The sequence below is a fragment of the Podarcis erhardii genome, assembly GCF_964252035.2.
Source record: "Podarcis erhardii genome assembly, chromosome: 8".
In the NCBI taxonomy this organism is placed as follows: Eukaryota; Metazoa; Chordata; class Lepidosauria; order Squamata; family Lacertidae; genus Podarcis; species Podarcis erhardii.
The window spans coordinates 40,539,766-40,555,307 of record NC_138499.1 but is presented as its reverse complement, the minus strand read 5'-3'; the positions used below and the strand labels follow the sequence as shown (position 1 = coordinate 40,555,307).

Sequence of the window (15,542 nt, the reverse complement as noted above, 5' to 3'; positions counted from 1 at the left end):
ATACGCAAGGGGAAAGAGAGAAATGTTTAGAGTGTGAACAGTTTGCAGGAACAACATAATAAGACTTGCAGAGCTTTTAAGGGATAAGTGGAAATGCCTGCTTTTATTTAAATTTATCTAAATCTAAAAAACCAGCTTTTCGATTTATACCCGTTAATATTTAATTCTTAGGCAGACTTAAGAGATACCTCTATAATGCTCTTTCCATGTTTCTATGCTTAAACACAGTAAGCAGAATAAGATGCTTCTTAAATGTAAACTATATGTACTAAATCTGAGGGGGTTTTTTTTACAAAAAAGTTTAGCATTAAATCTCCTGAATCATTTCACTTTTACAGAGAACTATGATCCCTTTTCAGATAAAAGCATTAATTCACTGCTTAACTCATCAACAGTATTATTATTACATTTCATCCACCCCCCACTCTCTCACAATATTGCAACATCTGTATCAGAGGGGGAGGGGAAACAAATGTACAAATCAGACCCAAGGGGAGCATTTGTCATGGGTCTTTTATATATCAGTGACAATCTCACTTTATCTCAAATGGAGCTTGAATTATAAAGAACTTTTAAAAGGTTTACTGTAATCAAGAGGTCCAGACTGTGTCCTTCCCTGAAGTGCAGAGCTCCATTGTGGACTGAGATGCAAGCTGTTATTCTTCATGGTCACCCTTATTCTGTCATAAGGCCAAACTCTGTCATGCCTCTGAATGTTATGTGTGAATCATATTTCTCATCTGCTGTACTTTATTAAGAACATAAGAGCCTGCTGGATGAGGGCAGTGGACCATCTAGTCCAGCATCCTGCTCTTGCAGTGGCCAACCAGAGGCCTACACAAAGCCTGCAAGCAATTTCTCGGTGCGAAAGCACACTCTTCTCATTTGTACAGAGAAATCTACCAGTTAAGTTAGTAGTTGTACAACAGTGTCTACACAGGTTAGAACGTCTGCCCCCTGCACCAGTCAAATGGCATGTGCCTCCCAGGACGTTATAGTACAGAAAACTGGGGCACTGCACTGGATTATCTGGTTATGATTGATCAGGGCCAGCCCAAGACATTTTGGCACCTGAGGCATACCACAAAATGGTGTCCCCCACCAAGGAAGAAATGGTGAGTGAAAATCTATATCAGGAACATGGAGGCAATAAAGATCCACTCTGGGAACAAGGGTAGGAGGAGACCAACAGATCTGGCCTGCAAGGGGTGTGCCACTGCAGCAACAGTAACAGTCAATGCATTCATTGGAGGCCAGATCTCTTGCCCCTGTGGATCCTGTCACTTGAGGTGGTCAACTCACTTTGCCTCATGGCACAGTGCTTCATCAACAGTCAGGCCAAAGAGCTTCAGAAGAGGCAAGGATTCACTATGGCAATAGTTTCCATAAACTCTTGCCTGTTCATTTGTATTGTATCTGACAGAACAGCCAGAGAAATTCACTGGGGAAATCTATATCAGACATCCAAGATGTGTGGACTAGAAGAAGAGGAAAGTTTTTCTTCTAACTGTGGAAGGGAAGAGGAGGAGCAATTAACCAATGGAGAGATTCAGTAGACAGCCAGATGCTGCTTAGGGATGGATGGGTGATATGTGGAATAGTGTTTCGGGTATGCATCTCCTTAATAGCAGAACTATGCAGAACTCCAAAGCACTAGTTACATACCAGGCATACAATTATAATAAATAATAATAATATATTTTTTATTTGTATCCCACCCTCCCTGGTCAAAGCCGGGCCCAGTCATCTTGGATCAATTATTCCAGATATTTCTTTAAAATGCAGAGTAAAATCATGCAGAGTAAAATAACCAACACCTGGAAATGAAGGGTCAAGTGAGTCCCTGTGCAGCCTACTTCTCCCCTGGGATGACTAACTTGTTGCTTGAGGGAATCCTGTGGCTGTGCCTGGCCCTGGAGGTCTCATATTGTCTAACAGTATCTGGCCTAATGCTTTACCTCACATGCCTGACAAACAACTCAGCTGATTGGCTAGAAAGGGGAGGGAGTTTTGAACATTGCCCACAATCAAAAGGAGAGTCAAATGTTCCTCAAACTTTGTACAGTCAGCAAATATCTCAATGGCATCCAGTTGTGAATGTAGATGTCAGGTACAATGTTGACTGAAAGAAGGCCAACCACTTAACATAGACAATCCTGGTAGCAGCATCCAGTTAGCAGAACAATTCCTGAGAAAAATAACTCATTTTGACCTAACGTGATCCAGCTGTAGCACTGTATGCTGCTTCTCAAAGCACTAGCCAGGAAATGTTATGCCTGCATGATGCTTAGACACAGGCCTAGAAAAAAAGATTTCATCTCAGTTCCTTTTGAAAAGTTGAAAACAATCAGGCCAATTGCCTGAGAGAGTGCAAGTTAGAAACTCTTGCGTTTGTTCCTCTCGTATGACAAAGTCCACATTTTCAATCCCCCAGCTTAAAGAGAGATATGCTTTATTATACTTATGGGAAGTAAATACACTTCTAATATGTTCATACACTAAGATGCTTTCGTTATATCTTTTTGCCCCTTTTTAGTAAATAGTTTAATCTCCTGTGATAGTTTTAAGCCCCGACTTTGACAGTACAGCTTATCCTGGATAATAACTTAGTAACCACAACATCTTATGCCATCTGTATAATATCAAATACATTTTTATATCAGCATTAAAAAAAACCTTACTTACAAAAATCCAAGATATTAACTGTATCACTGCCAGCTGAACTTCCCAGGACCTGAGCACATTGTTGCCATGATTACCCTTGTGTTTTTTTGGCTTCATAGCTGATATATAAGTACAGCCATGAAACAGAGCTACAAGTAATCAAGTTTAATGGCCACTGTAAAGTAAAATGCTAAACATTGTAGTTGCTGACATTTTTCATAGGGGAAAAAAAAAACTTGGGTTAAGTCTGCCTGACCAACATTCACATAAAATGCCAGACCTCTGTGACAGATGGCTTAGGAGAAGATGCCATGCAATGGGGGATGCAGTAGTTTTATAGTGCAAAAACCATAAATAGTGCAGATTTTCTGTCACTGACAAAATACCAGCAACTCAGAAGGCAGGAGACAACAGCAAACAAATTCCATAAAACAGTCAAAGTCTTCTCAAATTAAATCACAGATCCAAACATGTCAGGAAACACATCTGACAGTTGGGAATCTGGCCTCATTTAGCAGCACCAAAGAGGCTTGGTTGGAAGACAATACACGTTTGTTGATGGGAATATGAAGATACTGGCGAGGGCTATCTTCTGATGTGCAAGGGAGTTGGGTTGGTGAGTATGTACCTAATTCAGATCAGAAAATACCCGGGTTGTGTAACAAGAGTGCAGATGGGGTTTAAGTGAGCTCACAGATGTACACAACAATCAAATACAGTCACAGAGAAATAGCCCCTTGTGCTCACAGGAGGATGGGTCCCATGTTTACAGCATGGCCTTTTTATTCAGTCCAATATAAAATTGCTATAACTTTTGCTGCAGTCTCAACCAACGCCAGGTGGAAGACTATCAGATTCTCTCTCTCTCTCTCCCCCCACCCACATCCTGCCCTTACTAGCAGATCTTTCAGTGTTCTTTATTGTTCGAATGTTTTTAAATATCTGCATTGAAGTGATTATCAACAGAGAGTAAAGAACATTTCTAAAGGATAGAATTGCCTGCTTTATTTATATAGCTTATTTTCATCCTGTCAAAGTAAAGATGTGTTTACATTAGTGCTATGCTGAAAATACCTTCTGCTTTTTTAAAACATTCTCTACCAAATGACAAGAAAAGAAATTGCATTCAAAAAAATTCAAGGACACATTGTTGGTGAAACTCTCCTGGGTGGGTTGCCAGATTTTTGTTGCAATTGCTTTACTTCTGAGGTAGCTCAGAAATTTTGTGAGTGTCCTTTCATCCTGTGGCTAATTTATCCAGTGATCTGCATTCAGCAGGCTTCCTGGGTGCCTACACTTCCTGAAAACCCCATAACATCCTTGACTGGGTTTCCCGTAAGCATGGGAAGATGGGAAGGCTTCCAACTGAGCATCTATCAGCTGTTCATTATTATTTGTTAAGTGAAATCTGTTTACTTTTAAAGAAATCTGAAAGGAAAGTTTTTTCTAAGGCACAAGAGAAAACTTTCCATTTAAAAACACAATCAGTCAGAACTCTTAACTCAGACACAGATTAGTCAGGCTTCCTGCCCTTCAGTTAAAACCCAGGGGAAAGTATCATAAGGTACCTCTCTCCCAATGGGGCTTTTTCAGAGCAGAAGATGTGGGCAGCCAAGGAGGCTGCTAGACACTGGAGAAATGTTTATTGGAAAGAAAACACACACACCACCTTCAGATGCCTGGACTCAATCCCAAAGCATACTGCAAATGAGGCAAAAAAGGGGATGCTCCTTTTGTGAAGCAGAAAACTCTTAAGAAATTGGGGGCAGGCTTTGGCCCAGCAGTATTTTGAATGTCTTTAGGAGGTAAGCGATACTTTAAGAAGAATCATGAAGTTTCTTTCTCGAGATTAGAGTCACTTAGAGTGTGTGAGGGACACTGTATTATTTCTGGTTTATTTTTTATCTGCCTGAAAGAAAGACGAAATCATGCAGCTTTTATTGTGTTGAATAGTATTTTTAAAAATGTTTTGGTCATTTTATTTTTTGGGAACTGCCTAGAGAACATGTATTATTGAGTGGCCAATGCAAAGTACAGTGGTACCTCGGGTTAAGTACTTAATTCGTTCCAGAGGTCTGCTCTTAAGCTGAAACTGTTCTTAACCTGAGGTACCACTTTAGCTAATGGGGCCTCCTGCTGCTGCTGCACCGCCGAAGCACGATTTCTGTTCTCATCCTGAAGCAAAGTTCTTAACCTGAAGCACTATTTCTGGGTTAGCGGAGTCTGTAACCTGAAGCGTATGTAACCTGAAGCATATGTAACCTGAGGTACCACTGTATAGCCAACAAACAAACAAATATTAATTCTAAATATTCCTTTCTAATTCCTTTCAAGCAGGAGTGAAGCTCTGGCCTGCAGGCCAAATGTGGCCTACTTGGCCAACTCAGTCAGGACCCCTGAAAGTGCCCCAGGTTACCCCTCATGTACTCCTTCTTTAAAGACAGCTGAGCCAATGCCCATCACCACAACTTGAAGCAGTAAGTTCAGTGACTTAATTATGTACTATGTAACCTATTTCAGTGATCCTCAGGAAGCAGTGCTCCCAGGGTTCTGACCAATGGGTCCAAAAACAATGGGACAACTGACAAGAACTTAGCAGTTCTTTTTATTTTATTTTTTTTAAAAAAAAATTCTGTGGTTTTTATGGTTGTATGCAACTAAGTGATACTCAGAGTAGACCCACTGAAATCAATGGATTCGAGTGAGTGATAGTGGGTCTACTCTGAGTATCACTTAATTGGACATCACCATTAGTGTTTAATACAGTGGAATAACTTTAAAATTAGATTACCTTTCTTTTGATTTTGGCAGCACTGCGCTCTCTCTCTCTCTCTCTCTCTCTCTCTCTCTCTCTCTCTCACACACACACACACACACACAAATGCCCACATGCACGCACACACCCACAAAATTATCTTTGGGTACAGTTCTGATTCACTTGTCAACTTCACTATTACTAATACAAGGAAAGAGAAGAAAAACAAATATGTTTTTCATCCTAGTTTGTGCTGTTTGCTTTTGTGTTCTGTTTTCTTTCAAGGCACAGTATGTATATGTCATTTTGTCCAAACATGTTGGGAGGAAAACATGCAAACATTAAATAGAATTCTTGGCAAGAGGCAGCTCAGAGGAGAAAGACAGAATGTACGGCTTGTTTCTTCTTCTTTGAGTGGCAGCCACATAAGCCATAAGATAAAACTGGGGGAAACTGTGTCTTGATGTGATTGATATGTGATACTATATGACATGACACAGCAACTTGCATTAGAGTAGAAGTTGTGAATCTTAACAGCTCCAAAAATCATTTTGCCACATTGTTGGACAAGGCCACGTGCAACAGGTTAATCTGAAAGGTTTCACTTCAACCCTTGGTGCTTAAGGCTGAATCATTGGTAAATCTCTTATTTTTCTTTCAGTCACCCAAAAAATGAAACAAGAGAGATAGCTCTTGTTATTTAAATGCATCAGGATTGTCAAAACCAACTCTAATTTTTATTTTTAATTTTCCTGGTAATTAACTATATTTGCATGCAGTTGATTGTAGACAAATGTAGAATATCTGCAATCTGATTCAGTTATCCAAATTAATTTCTAGAGGTTTGTACACAATATATGAAACATCACATGAGATCTCTGAGCCTTTCCTAGATTCCACTATCGCTGCCGTTGTATTTGGGGAAAATATATTTGTGATCATTTTATTTATGCTGCTAATTATACCTTTCCCTTAAAGCATGTATTGCCTTAAAGCATTGTGTTTGGTGGATGTTCCTAGTATAAATGTGGATTGAATTTTGTATTGCAAACCCAGCGAATACAGCTATGAAGTGGTACCCTCTGGAAACAGATCTTCTGGAAACAGATCCTTCCACATGGCATGTTTCTGGCAGGAATTCCCACCAAGTGAAAAGGTCAGGAGGAGTCACTAAAGTGCCCCTTGCACTTGGGTGAGAATTGCTGCAAGAAACACGCCCTCGAGGGAGGAAATGATTCTGAAACATGTTGCACCTGAAATAAATCTCATTTCTAGAGCCTGGATTTTTTTCCTTTTTCTTTTTTTGCCATTCAGATGTGCTTTCCCCCCAGATTTAATCAAAAGCTGGGTTTTTTTTAAAAAAAGAGAGAAAGAGACTGATGCCCTGTTCCAAAATGCATACTAATAAGGAAATAAAACTGACAGATAAGACAATCTGGAGACAATGAGGGATGCTTTTTGTCCTGATCCCTGGGGTTTGAATTTGAAAGCTGCCGAGCATCATTTCTACCCTTCCATCCATCCCATTCTCAAGACCCAGAATATATTTTCTTGCATTATGGTGAGCAGAATAGATAACATTTAAAGAGAGGATAGTTATAGGCAAGGCCAAAGAGAGGATATATTAATGCCAATTATGTTGCTGTTCCCTTTTTGTTTTATTTTAGTAGATATAAGTAGAGCTATGGTGGGCTTCAGGAAGAATAACTGGATATTGGCAGGTTACTTCACAGTCTTTGTTTAAAAACTCATGACTCAATCTACCAAGAACTTTTCATTGACAAGTAACTCTGAAACAAATAGAATTTACACAAAAGCACTGCTGTTCATTCATGTTTACAGAGGAGATGTCACCAGTAGGGGTTTCTTTTCTGAGGGGCTGGGAGGTTCACATGGAAAAGCTGGATTGGAGAGGAGAGAAAGTTATACCCTTTCAATTTTATTTTATTTTTAAATCCAAACTAAATGAAGGCATTTCTTGAGAAGGTGGTGCGCAGGCTTGAAATGCATCTTTGCAATTAAAAGAAAAATAATGTGCAGTGTGAGCAAAAAACAAACAAAGTGACCATCAAATTAAAACCAAACAAGTTTACAGTATTTGATTCACTTTATATTTTCAAACCTCAGTAATTTGTTTTAGTTTAGGCACCTGCATCCATAGACTATTGCAGTATGCATTTCTCTGTTTAAAAATCTCAATTTCCTAAAAAGGAGCACTATCCAAACCAAATAAAAAGAATGTGTGTGATTTTGGCTACTTCGTCTCTTTGAGCTTTGCTTGCCTTCACTCTGGCCAGAAGCTAATTCTCATTCTTCTGTCAGATATTTTGTACCACTGGTTGTCATCATGCCCTGCTGGAAGTTTGGCAAAAGTGAAGGCTGGCAGAGGACAATGCCTGACAACCATTTTAATACAAAAAAAAAAAATTATTTCTGGATGAAAATCACACCCACCCACCTCCTATATGCCCCAAATGCTGCCATGAGTGGTTACGATTGCCTTCCGCTTTTTTGGCAAACGCAAAACAGGTGTACAGCTGAAGAAGAAGAACAATAATAATCTTATGCCTGGTCCCTTTATTACCTTTCTTTGGCAAGAAAGGTCTGTTTCTAAGGTCAGCCAAAGGTAGGGGAAGCAATTTAATACAGCCTCTGGCACCAGTCTCCTTTTCAACAAGGGGGGGTGGGGGTGGCAAAGTAATATCTGCCATAGTCCAGCACTAGAAAATGTCTCCGGCCAATATCGTGAATAAAAGCCGTGGATGCAGAGATAGCCAGCAACACACCCCGGGCCCTAAAAATGGAGTTTTCTTGATAGGCAGGCTTTGAATGCAAGGATGTCACTATCGTTGGCTCCGAGAACCTGGCTGCTGCAACGGCAGTTGGGTGAGAGGGGGGCGGGGAGGAAAACCAGAAAATTCTACTGCACTGAAGACAGGCCTCAGATATCTGATCTGATTTTGCCCGTGCGATAAAAAGATGAGCTTTCCCACTAGGCAAAGCAGTCAGTTATGTGGAACAGGAGTCCCGCTGAAGAAGCATCTCTTCAGCCAGAATAATTGTTCTCAAGATCCTGCCGTTATGAGTCTGCTGCGGCATTACACAGTGGAAAGCTTGCTAAACAGACATCTCTCTGTGTCCCAGAGAATGTCTCCAAGTACAAAGGCAATGTTGTATGTGCCATTCTATAACACTTTTCATTCATCACCCATTTCCATGCCCTGCTCCCGTCTATATTTTCTACAAGATGGATTATGTGAGCTTCTGCCAACACCATGGTCCAGTCCCTAATGGTGCTATAAATGGTATCCAATGGTACTAAATACAGCTTTTAACAACAACGGGCCAAAGTTGTTTGTTTTCCAGGTTTCATAGCCAGAGGTGTTTCATACCCTATGGAGCAAGGTTTTTCACAACACAAAAGTTACTTTTGTAACTCTTAATGCACCCTGAAAATAAAACTTGATTACAAGGAAATAGGCAGAGTTATCAATGGGCTATTCAAATGATCTTTCCCTATGTTCATCACACATCACACCTTTTATTCACCTCTTTAAAATATTCAGTGGAATTATCAGTAGCAAAAACAGCAAAACAGAGATCTGTGATAGCCCCTCCACATCTCATTTCTATTAATTTTAATAACCAGACTAATGCTGGTAACTTGCAGTAGTATTTGCACCATGCAAATAAGCCTCATTTCAACAGATTCTGCCCCACTATCTCCAAAAAACCATTTCTGGAGTCAGAGTTCCCCCCTCTTTCTTCCCTTATTATTATTATAGTGACTTTCCACAGCACAGTTTTTGTATTTCTTTTCTTCCGTTATCTCCCCCTACCCCCACCCCTCCCATCTCTCTTCAAAAGAACATGCAAAAAGGGGCTGCTCTTTTTCCCTCTCTCTCTTTCGCTCTTGGAAGGGAAGGAAGGAATTGAATGCAATCACTAATATGAAAGACAGTTTATTCACACAGTTCAGTAGCTAGCACACCCTCCAGGTTCTTGGACTTGCCTACCTTGGCAGACAGACTCTGTGGTTTGTTGGAGAGGATCTCTGCTGCTTCCCTGCAGTGGGTGGAAAGGTTCAGGATTGCAGCAGCTGCTGCTATGTGGGTGTCTTCACTACATTGACCGTAGCCATAAGAGTTGGCATGGCAAGGGCTCTGTGTGTGGGCGCTAGCACTAGGCAGCCGATTAGAAAATTTCCCTGGATTTGAAAAATGCTTTGCTGTTGAAAAGAGATTTGATTAGAAATAGCTCGAGTGCAACTGTCCCTCTGTTAAAGATACTGGGGTTTTATGTATTATCATTTTATACAATAAAAACAGGCAAATAATACATTAAAGTAAGTCTGTTTTTTACTGGGAGCTCTACCATTGCTATTAAGAAGCATCAGAATTGAATGCATTTAAAACATGAGATCATGAGATTAGTTAAGAAACCCAGAGTTGCTTTATAAATGTGCAGGTGCTCCCATTTTCAGTGAGAGCCTAAATTGTGGGTCCTTTCCTCAAGACTTAATCACTCCTTACACAAGAAATCTTTCACTTCCATCAAGTCCAGTGGTGGATGAATAAAGAACAAACAATATTTGGCTCAGCTGTAATTTAAACACAAATGGGCTTGAAAACTTTATTAACATAAACATGATGAATTCCATGGAACTCTGAGTTATAATATATAAAACCAAAGCAAAATTAATCGGCCTAAGCTATAACAATGCTGGGTTGTAGCCAAAAATGGTTTGCCTCAAGTTTACTGCAATGTTTTGCTCTTCTTGTGAAATCAGTTTGAATCTTAGAAGGCTGGAGCAGTTAAATAAAATATAATTAACAAATGTTAATTATAGTATGCATAAGAAAATGAATATGGAGCATACTGTAAGTGTCAGCTATATTAAAAATCAAGAAAACAGAGCTAGGGTTCGCCAACAGCGCGCCCAATGTCACCTCAGAAGTAAATTCAATTACTTCAGTGGCACTTCCTTCCTTTTCCTCCACTGTGTTTCCCTTTCAGAAGGTATTCCCTTTCCCAGGACACCAAAGCATCTTTTTAAATTCCTTGGCTGCCATGATGATGATGATGATGATGATGATGATGATGAAATGGTTTAGAAATTAGGCATATGAGCAATTTAAACAGAGAATCTTGGGCAGGGATGATGAACCTTCATATATTGTTGGACTCCAACTCCCATGAGCCCCAGGCAGCTTTGCTGATGGTCAGAGATTATGGGAGCTGTAGTCCAGCAACATCTGGAGAGTTAGGTGTTCCCTAACCCTGATCTAGGGGAAATGTTTCGTGAAGAGCAGCAGTAGTGGCAGGCTTTGGGCTCTCAAATTTCAGCAGCGTCCTGTGTGACACTAACATTTGGCACTCCCACCTCTCCCGCTCTGTTTTACAGCATTGGTCTGGCGTGCCCTGCAGCATGGCACCCAGTATGACCGCACCAGTCATGCCACCCTGAAATTGCCTCTGGAAGTAGTCTTTTTTGTAAAGTGCCCATGCACTTTGTTGTCACAATGCCTATTGACTTCACACCATTTAAAAAGGGTGTCTTTCTGAAATGGCAATTTGGGTGTGCCCACAGCTCATGTGTAGTTGTCTCTGTGGACCCCAGCCAAAGCTTTAAATTGCCAGATGATATTGCTTCAAAGCCTCTGGACTCAAAAATTATGTGAACAGCTATTTCTTAGGGGACTCCAAGAGTCATGTAGTAATGACATTTGTGCCAAGATTTTTGGCAGCCCAAGAAATGTCAGAAATATTGTCCAGGATCTTGTTTGCTGTTTCAATACAAAGATATATCAGAGGTTCTCAGGAATAGTTTCTTCAGGCCTGGCAGATTACAGACAGGATTTTCAGTTCAGAGGGAATTGACTGAGAATTGAGAAAATACAACCTACCAGCCCTATATTTTGACAAGGAGTATGCATAAAATCCTTTAGGGACAGGATGACAGTTAAAGTAGACCCACTAAAATCAATGGGGCTTAAGAGTAGATTCATTGAAATCAATGATGACTAACTTAAGTATGAACAAGACTGGATCTAACCCATTCAGACAAATTGTGGTGTGCATAATCTAAAGTAGTTTCTAAATTCAGGTAAACCCTCAACCCAGCCTTTTAAAAAAAGGTTAAGGGTTTCTTTGGAGACAGGATCGTGTGCAGGAAGGTGAGAGGTGGAAGAGGCAGTTTTGTCACACAGCTCTGCATGCAAATTCAAGGAGCAACTTGTTTGCCTGCTGTGAGTCAGGGGCCACGAGCAGAAGCAAAAAAGCAACCTGTCTCCTCTCATATCAGTACAAATATCACATCACCTGTCAGACTAGTGTACCTCCTGTTATGCAATTCAAACCTGAACAATAGTTTGAAACCCATCTAGTTTTTCTAAATAGATCATGAGCAGTGGCAGATGGTGACCATTGAGATTGGTGGGGCAGAAGACAGGGAGACAAGCAGTAGGTGAATCCAAAGCTAATTTAAGACAGAGCTATTCCCTTACTAATTTTAAGTCCTGCAGCAGACTCTGGGGGCTACCTAAGGGCAGAGTGATGTTGCTGGGGCAGTGCCCCATTCACCCTAATGGACAAGCCCACCACTGGTCATGAGTGTAATATCACAACACTATTTTTAACTGACCAGTGGATCCTGTCCACTTGATTTTTATGGGGTTATTTTCAATATAAATCATTATGAACAAGTGTCACAGATTTCAGGCAATAAGCAAATATCAAGTGCTACATTCCATATATAGGTTTGGTGCTGCATTTTCAAGTAAAAATAAATAAATACTGGACACCTCAGTCCCTTAAGCAACTCATAGATTACTTGTATTGGATGCACTGAAGTTTTTAATGTTTGATGTTTTATCACTTTTCTATTATTATTATTATTATTATTATTATTATTATTATTCTGTTGGGATCTGTCCAGAGTGGCTGGGGAAACCCAGCCAGATGAGTGGGGTATAAATAATAATAATAATAATAATTAGTAGTAGTAGTAGTTGTTAACTGTGCATGTGTCATTGGGACCAGCTATTCCTTTACTATGGTAAGGTGAGGAACCAAGAGCTCTCTATATGTTGTTAGACTTCAGCTCCAGTCTGCATGGCCAATGGTCAGGGATGATGGGAGTTGTAGTCCAGTAAAATATGGTTCCCATCACCCTACTATGGTATGTTTGGAAATGTTTTGGTCAACCAGTGCTGCTTAGCTATGCTAGGCTATGTCCAATTAAGGTTGGAGTGCATTGGTTTTAGATGCTAATGTGCATATTTTTTATGCTTCCAAGAACGTTGTTATGTTATTATCCACCCTGAAACAGTTTTTTTTGCAATGAAAGGCAGAATATAAATTTTGGAAACACAATAAAATAATATTTGTATATTCATGCAAGCTGATATAGAAATAGAGATTGAATTTGTCTGCCTTCCACTTACATTCAAGGAACTGTGGCGGGGTTTGTCCTTGCATAGCTGGCACCAATGTACGTTTGCCAAAGACTTGGGCATCAAAACTAGCATAGTCAAATGGTACTTTCCCACATTTCTCTTGCTCTCTTATGAAGGAGGTTCTGGGGGATGGTGCTGGTTGAGCAGATCGGCAGCTATACTGAGATATCTCAAGTTGCTTCACCAAGTTTGTTCTGCAGAGAAAATGAAGGGAACAATAAGAAAGAACAATAGTGAGTATGGTTTCAAAAATGCTGCAGTGCTGAGTGCTCCTGTTTAGTACTCCAGCTTGCCATCCTTGCCATCCTTCAGGATACTCCATCCCATTCCCCCTCCCACCTAGTTTTCCCATTTCCATTCCCCACAATAGTTAGCATTCTGTGGCAACTGAGCATGCACAGTCCTTACTGTGCTAGTTTTTACCCCATTTACTAACTGCATGCATAATGCATTTTGTACTCATGGAAAAGGAGTCACAAAGTTAGTTCTCCATGCAGGAAAAGACACTTGACCTGTACAGAGTAAAACAAAACACCAGAAATAGCTGGCTAAATTTGCATCTCAATCTGTTTACTCATTCCAAGTTTCCTGTGTCTTCCACAGGACACTGGATTTGATTTCTTTTTTTAAAAAAAGCAAACAGGAATATTTTAGGGCATTTCACATTATAATGTTATAATGTAAGTGAAGCTTACCTGTGGACCTGATCATGGCACTGCCCTGTTTTGGGAGACTCATGCTGATTTTTTTCCTGAGACATTGCCATTTTTTCAGCTGCAGCAATTGGACAACCAGAAAGACTGTTTAAAAGAGATTTGCCACATATGAGGAGCTGTGAAAAACTTGCATTTCTTCTCTCCAAAGATCTAGGATCTTTATAGTGCATTTTGGCAGCATAAGGAAAATACTCCTCACATGATTCTGTGGTTCATCTAGATCTCACTATTCTAGCTTACGGAAGTCCAACCATGTCTCTTTCCAGAGCTAACTCAGGCATCTGTTTCCTGCTGGGGCTTGCTCCCCTCTGCATGTTTTGAGGATCCCTTGATCGTTGCAAGTTTGGGGCACTCTTGAGCAAGATGTTCTCAATAGGAAGGTCTGCCCTTGTCCTCACTACCGGCACTGCTGCCCATTCATTTGACCTCTCCCTCTGTGTCCAGTGATGCTGAATCTTAATACCTGCCCTGTTAGGCTGCCCTTGCTCATCCACTCATACTTCAGCCCTGGGCTGTGAACTCCTCACCTGCCCTTCGCTACCTTCACCAGCAGTAAAATTGGCTGTGTAAATATTATATTCATAATATAATGCTCATTTCTGTATCTATTTCTGTTGGGGTGAAGTCAACCCAAGCCAAATGTATCAGTGATTTTGGTGTGTTGGATAAAATCATGATGAATCATAACCTGAACATATGTTGAGGAAGTCAGAAGAAGTACATTTGGGGTTGAAGGGAATCAAATCAGATTGCTTTCACCACATAAAATTGGTTTTATCTGTGTTCCTTTGGAATTTGCTTTAATTCCTGTTGTTCCTAGTTGTTAATTAAGGTGAAGCAACACGACTATTTAACTTATATACAAATATGCAATTCAAAGCAAAAGTAAAAAATAATATCAGAGAGTGGGCAGCACACATTTATATAGATCTTCCCTGTCTCTTCGGGCAGAAGTGATGACCTGCCTGCCTGTTAGCCAAGTCTCCCTACCCTCACCCAAGCAATTTCATCTGCCCTCCAAGAACTCAGAAATGCAAGAACGGCATCTGCAGCAAGTCCCTCTGCTGCACTGGGCTGGAAGGAGAGAGTTAAATCATGCCCTCTCTGCTCATCAAATCAATGATCTGTAGAGCAGAGGGCAAGATTTCCCCCTCAATCTTGGTACTGGACAAGACAGAGTTTCCTCTCTGACCAGCACTGTAATGGGGGTAATCTAACCTTTGCTCTTCTTCTGATCTGCACAGATTGCTGGGAAGTGCGAGGCCCCCCTCTCTGAATGTGTGTGTGCTCTGATGAGTGTGTAATATGTGCATGCTCACTTTTTTAGACATACCCACACCCATGGCACGTGTCCCCCAGAGAGCAATCACCCCTAAAAGGCTAGCCACCCTATCTCTAAGCATTGGTTTCAATAGCTTATTATCATTGAGTGAACCTATTTCTATTGCATTTATCCATAAACACTAATATTTTCAATACTGCACTAAAGTAAATTGACACAATCCAGTCAAAGTTAAGCACTTTTAACTCTCAAATATGCCACTGGGACCATTAAATATGTGCTCAACTCTCTACCACTGAAAACACTGAATCTAGAAGTGCTTCATTTTGGCTGGATTGTGTCCTAAAATTGTACACACCATACAGATACCACTTGTAGGGTATAAGGGATAGTTTTATGGGGGTAGGATTGCAGAAGCCAAGTACCTATGCTGCCATTTTGATATAACGTGAGTGACAAATATTAATTAAAATGTTCCCTTCTTGAACAGGTTAGTTCAGGGATGGGGCAACAGTAGCCCTGCAGATGTTGTTGGGTTGTAGTTCCCATGAACACTGAGCATTGGCATGCCAGTTGTGAATAGAGGGAAGTGGATTTCAACAACATCTGGAGTCGACTGTTTCTGCATTCCTGGCCTAGTTTATCACCAGTGGTAACAGACTAGGATT

At 40.5% G+C, this 15,542-nt stretch overlaps 1 protein-coding gene and 1 long non-coding RNA gene across 15 annotated transcripts in view; one reads left to right on the top strand and one right to left on the bottom strand.

The window, feature by feature from the left end:
* ST18 (ST18 C2H2C-type zinc finger transcription factor) overlaps window positions 1-15,542 on the bottom strand; it is a 192,254-nt gene that overhangs the window by 26,720 nt on the left and 149,992 nt on the right. For all 9 annotated transcript variants that reach the window (XM_081874044.1, XM_081874043.1, XM_081874040.1 and 6 more), the window contains 3 exons: window positions 13,572-13,676; window positions 12,865-13,070; window positions 9,436-9,647 (listed from right to left, as the gene is read on the bottom strand). In XM_081874044.1, coding sequence (XP_081730170.1) covers window positions 9,436-9,647; window positions 12,865-13,070; window positions 13,572-13,676 — 523 coding nt within the window. The remainder of the gene's footprint in view (window positions 1-9,435; window positions 9,648-12,864; window positions 13,071-13,571; window positions 13,677-15,542) is intronic.
* Window positions 1-15,542, top strand: part of LOC309349105 — a 33,678-nt gene that overhangs the window by 2,912 nt on the left and 15,224 nt on the right. For 3 of the 6 annotated variants that reach the window (XR_014159707.1, XR_014159708.1, XR_014159709.1), the window contains exons 2-3: window positions 5,002-5,141; window positions 12,993-13,109. This is a non-coding gene — a long non-coding RNA (uncharacterized lncRNA). Of the gene's footprint in view, window positions 1-3; window positions 3,281-4,998; window positions 5,142-12,992; window positions 13,110-13,650; window positions 15,533-15,542 lie in introns of those variants that run through there. The other 3 variants (XR_014159712.1, XR_014159710.1, XR_014159711.1) reach the window with 3 other exon arrangements.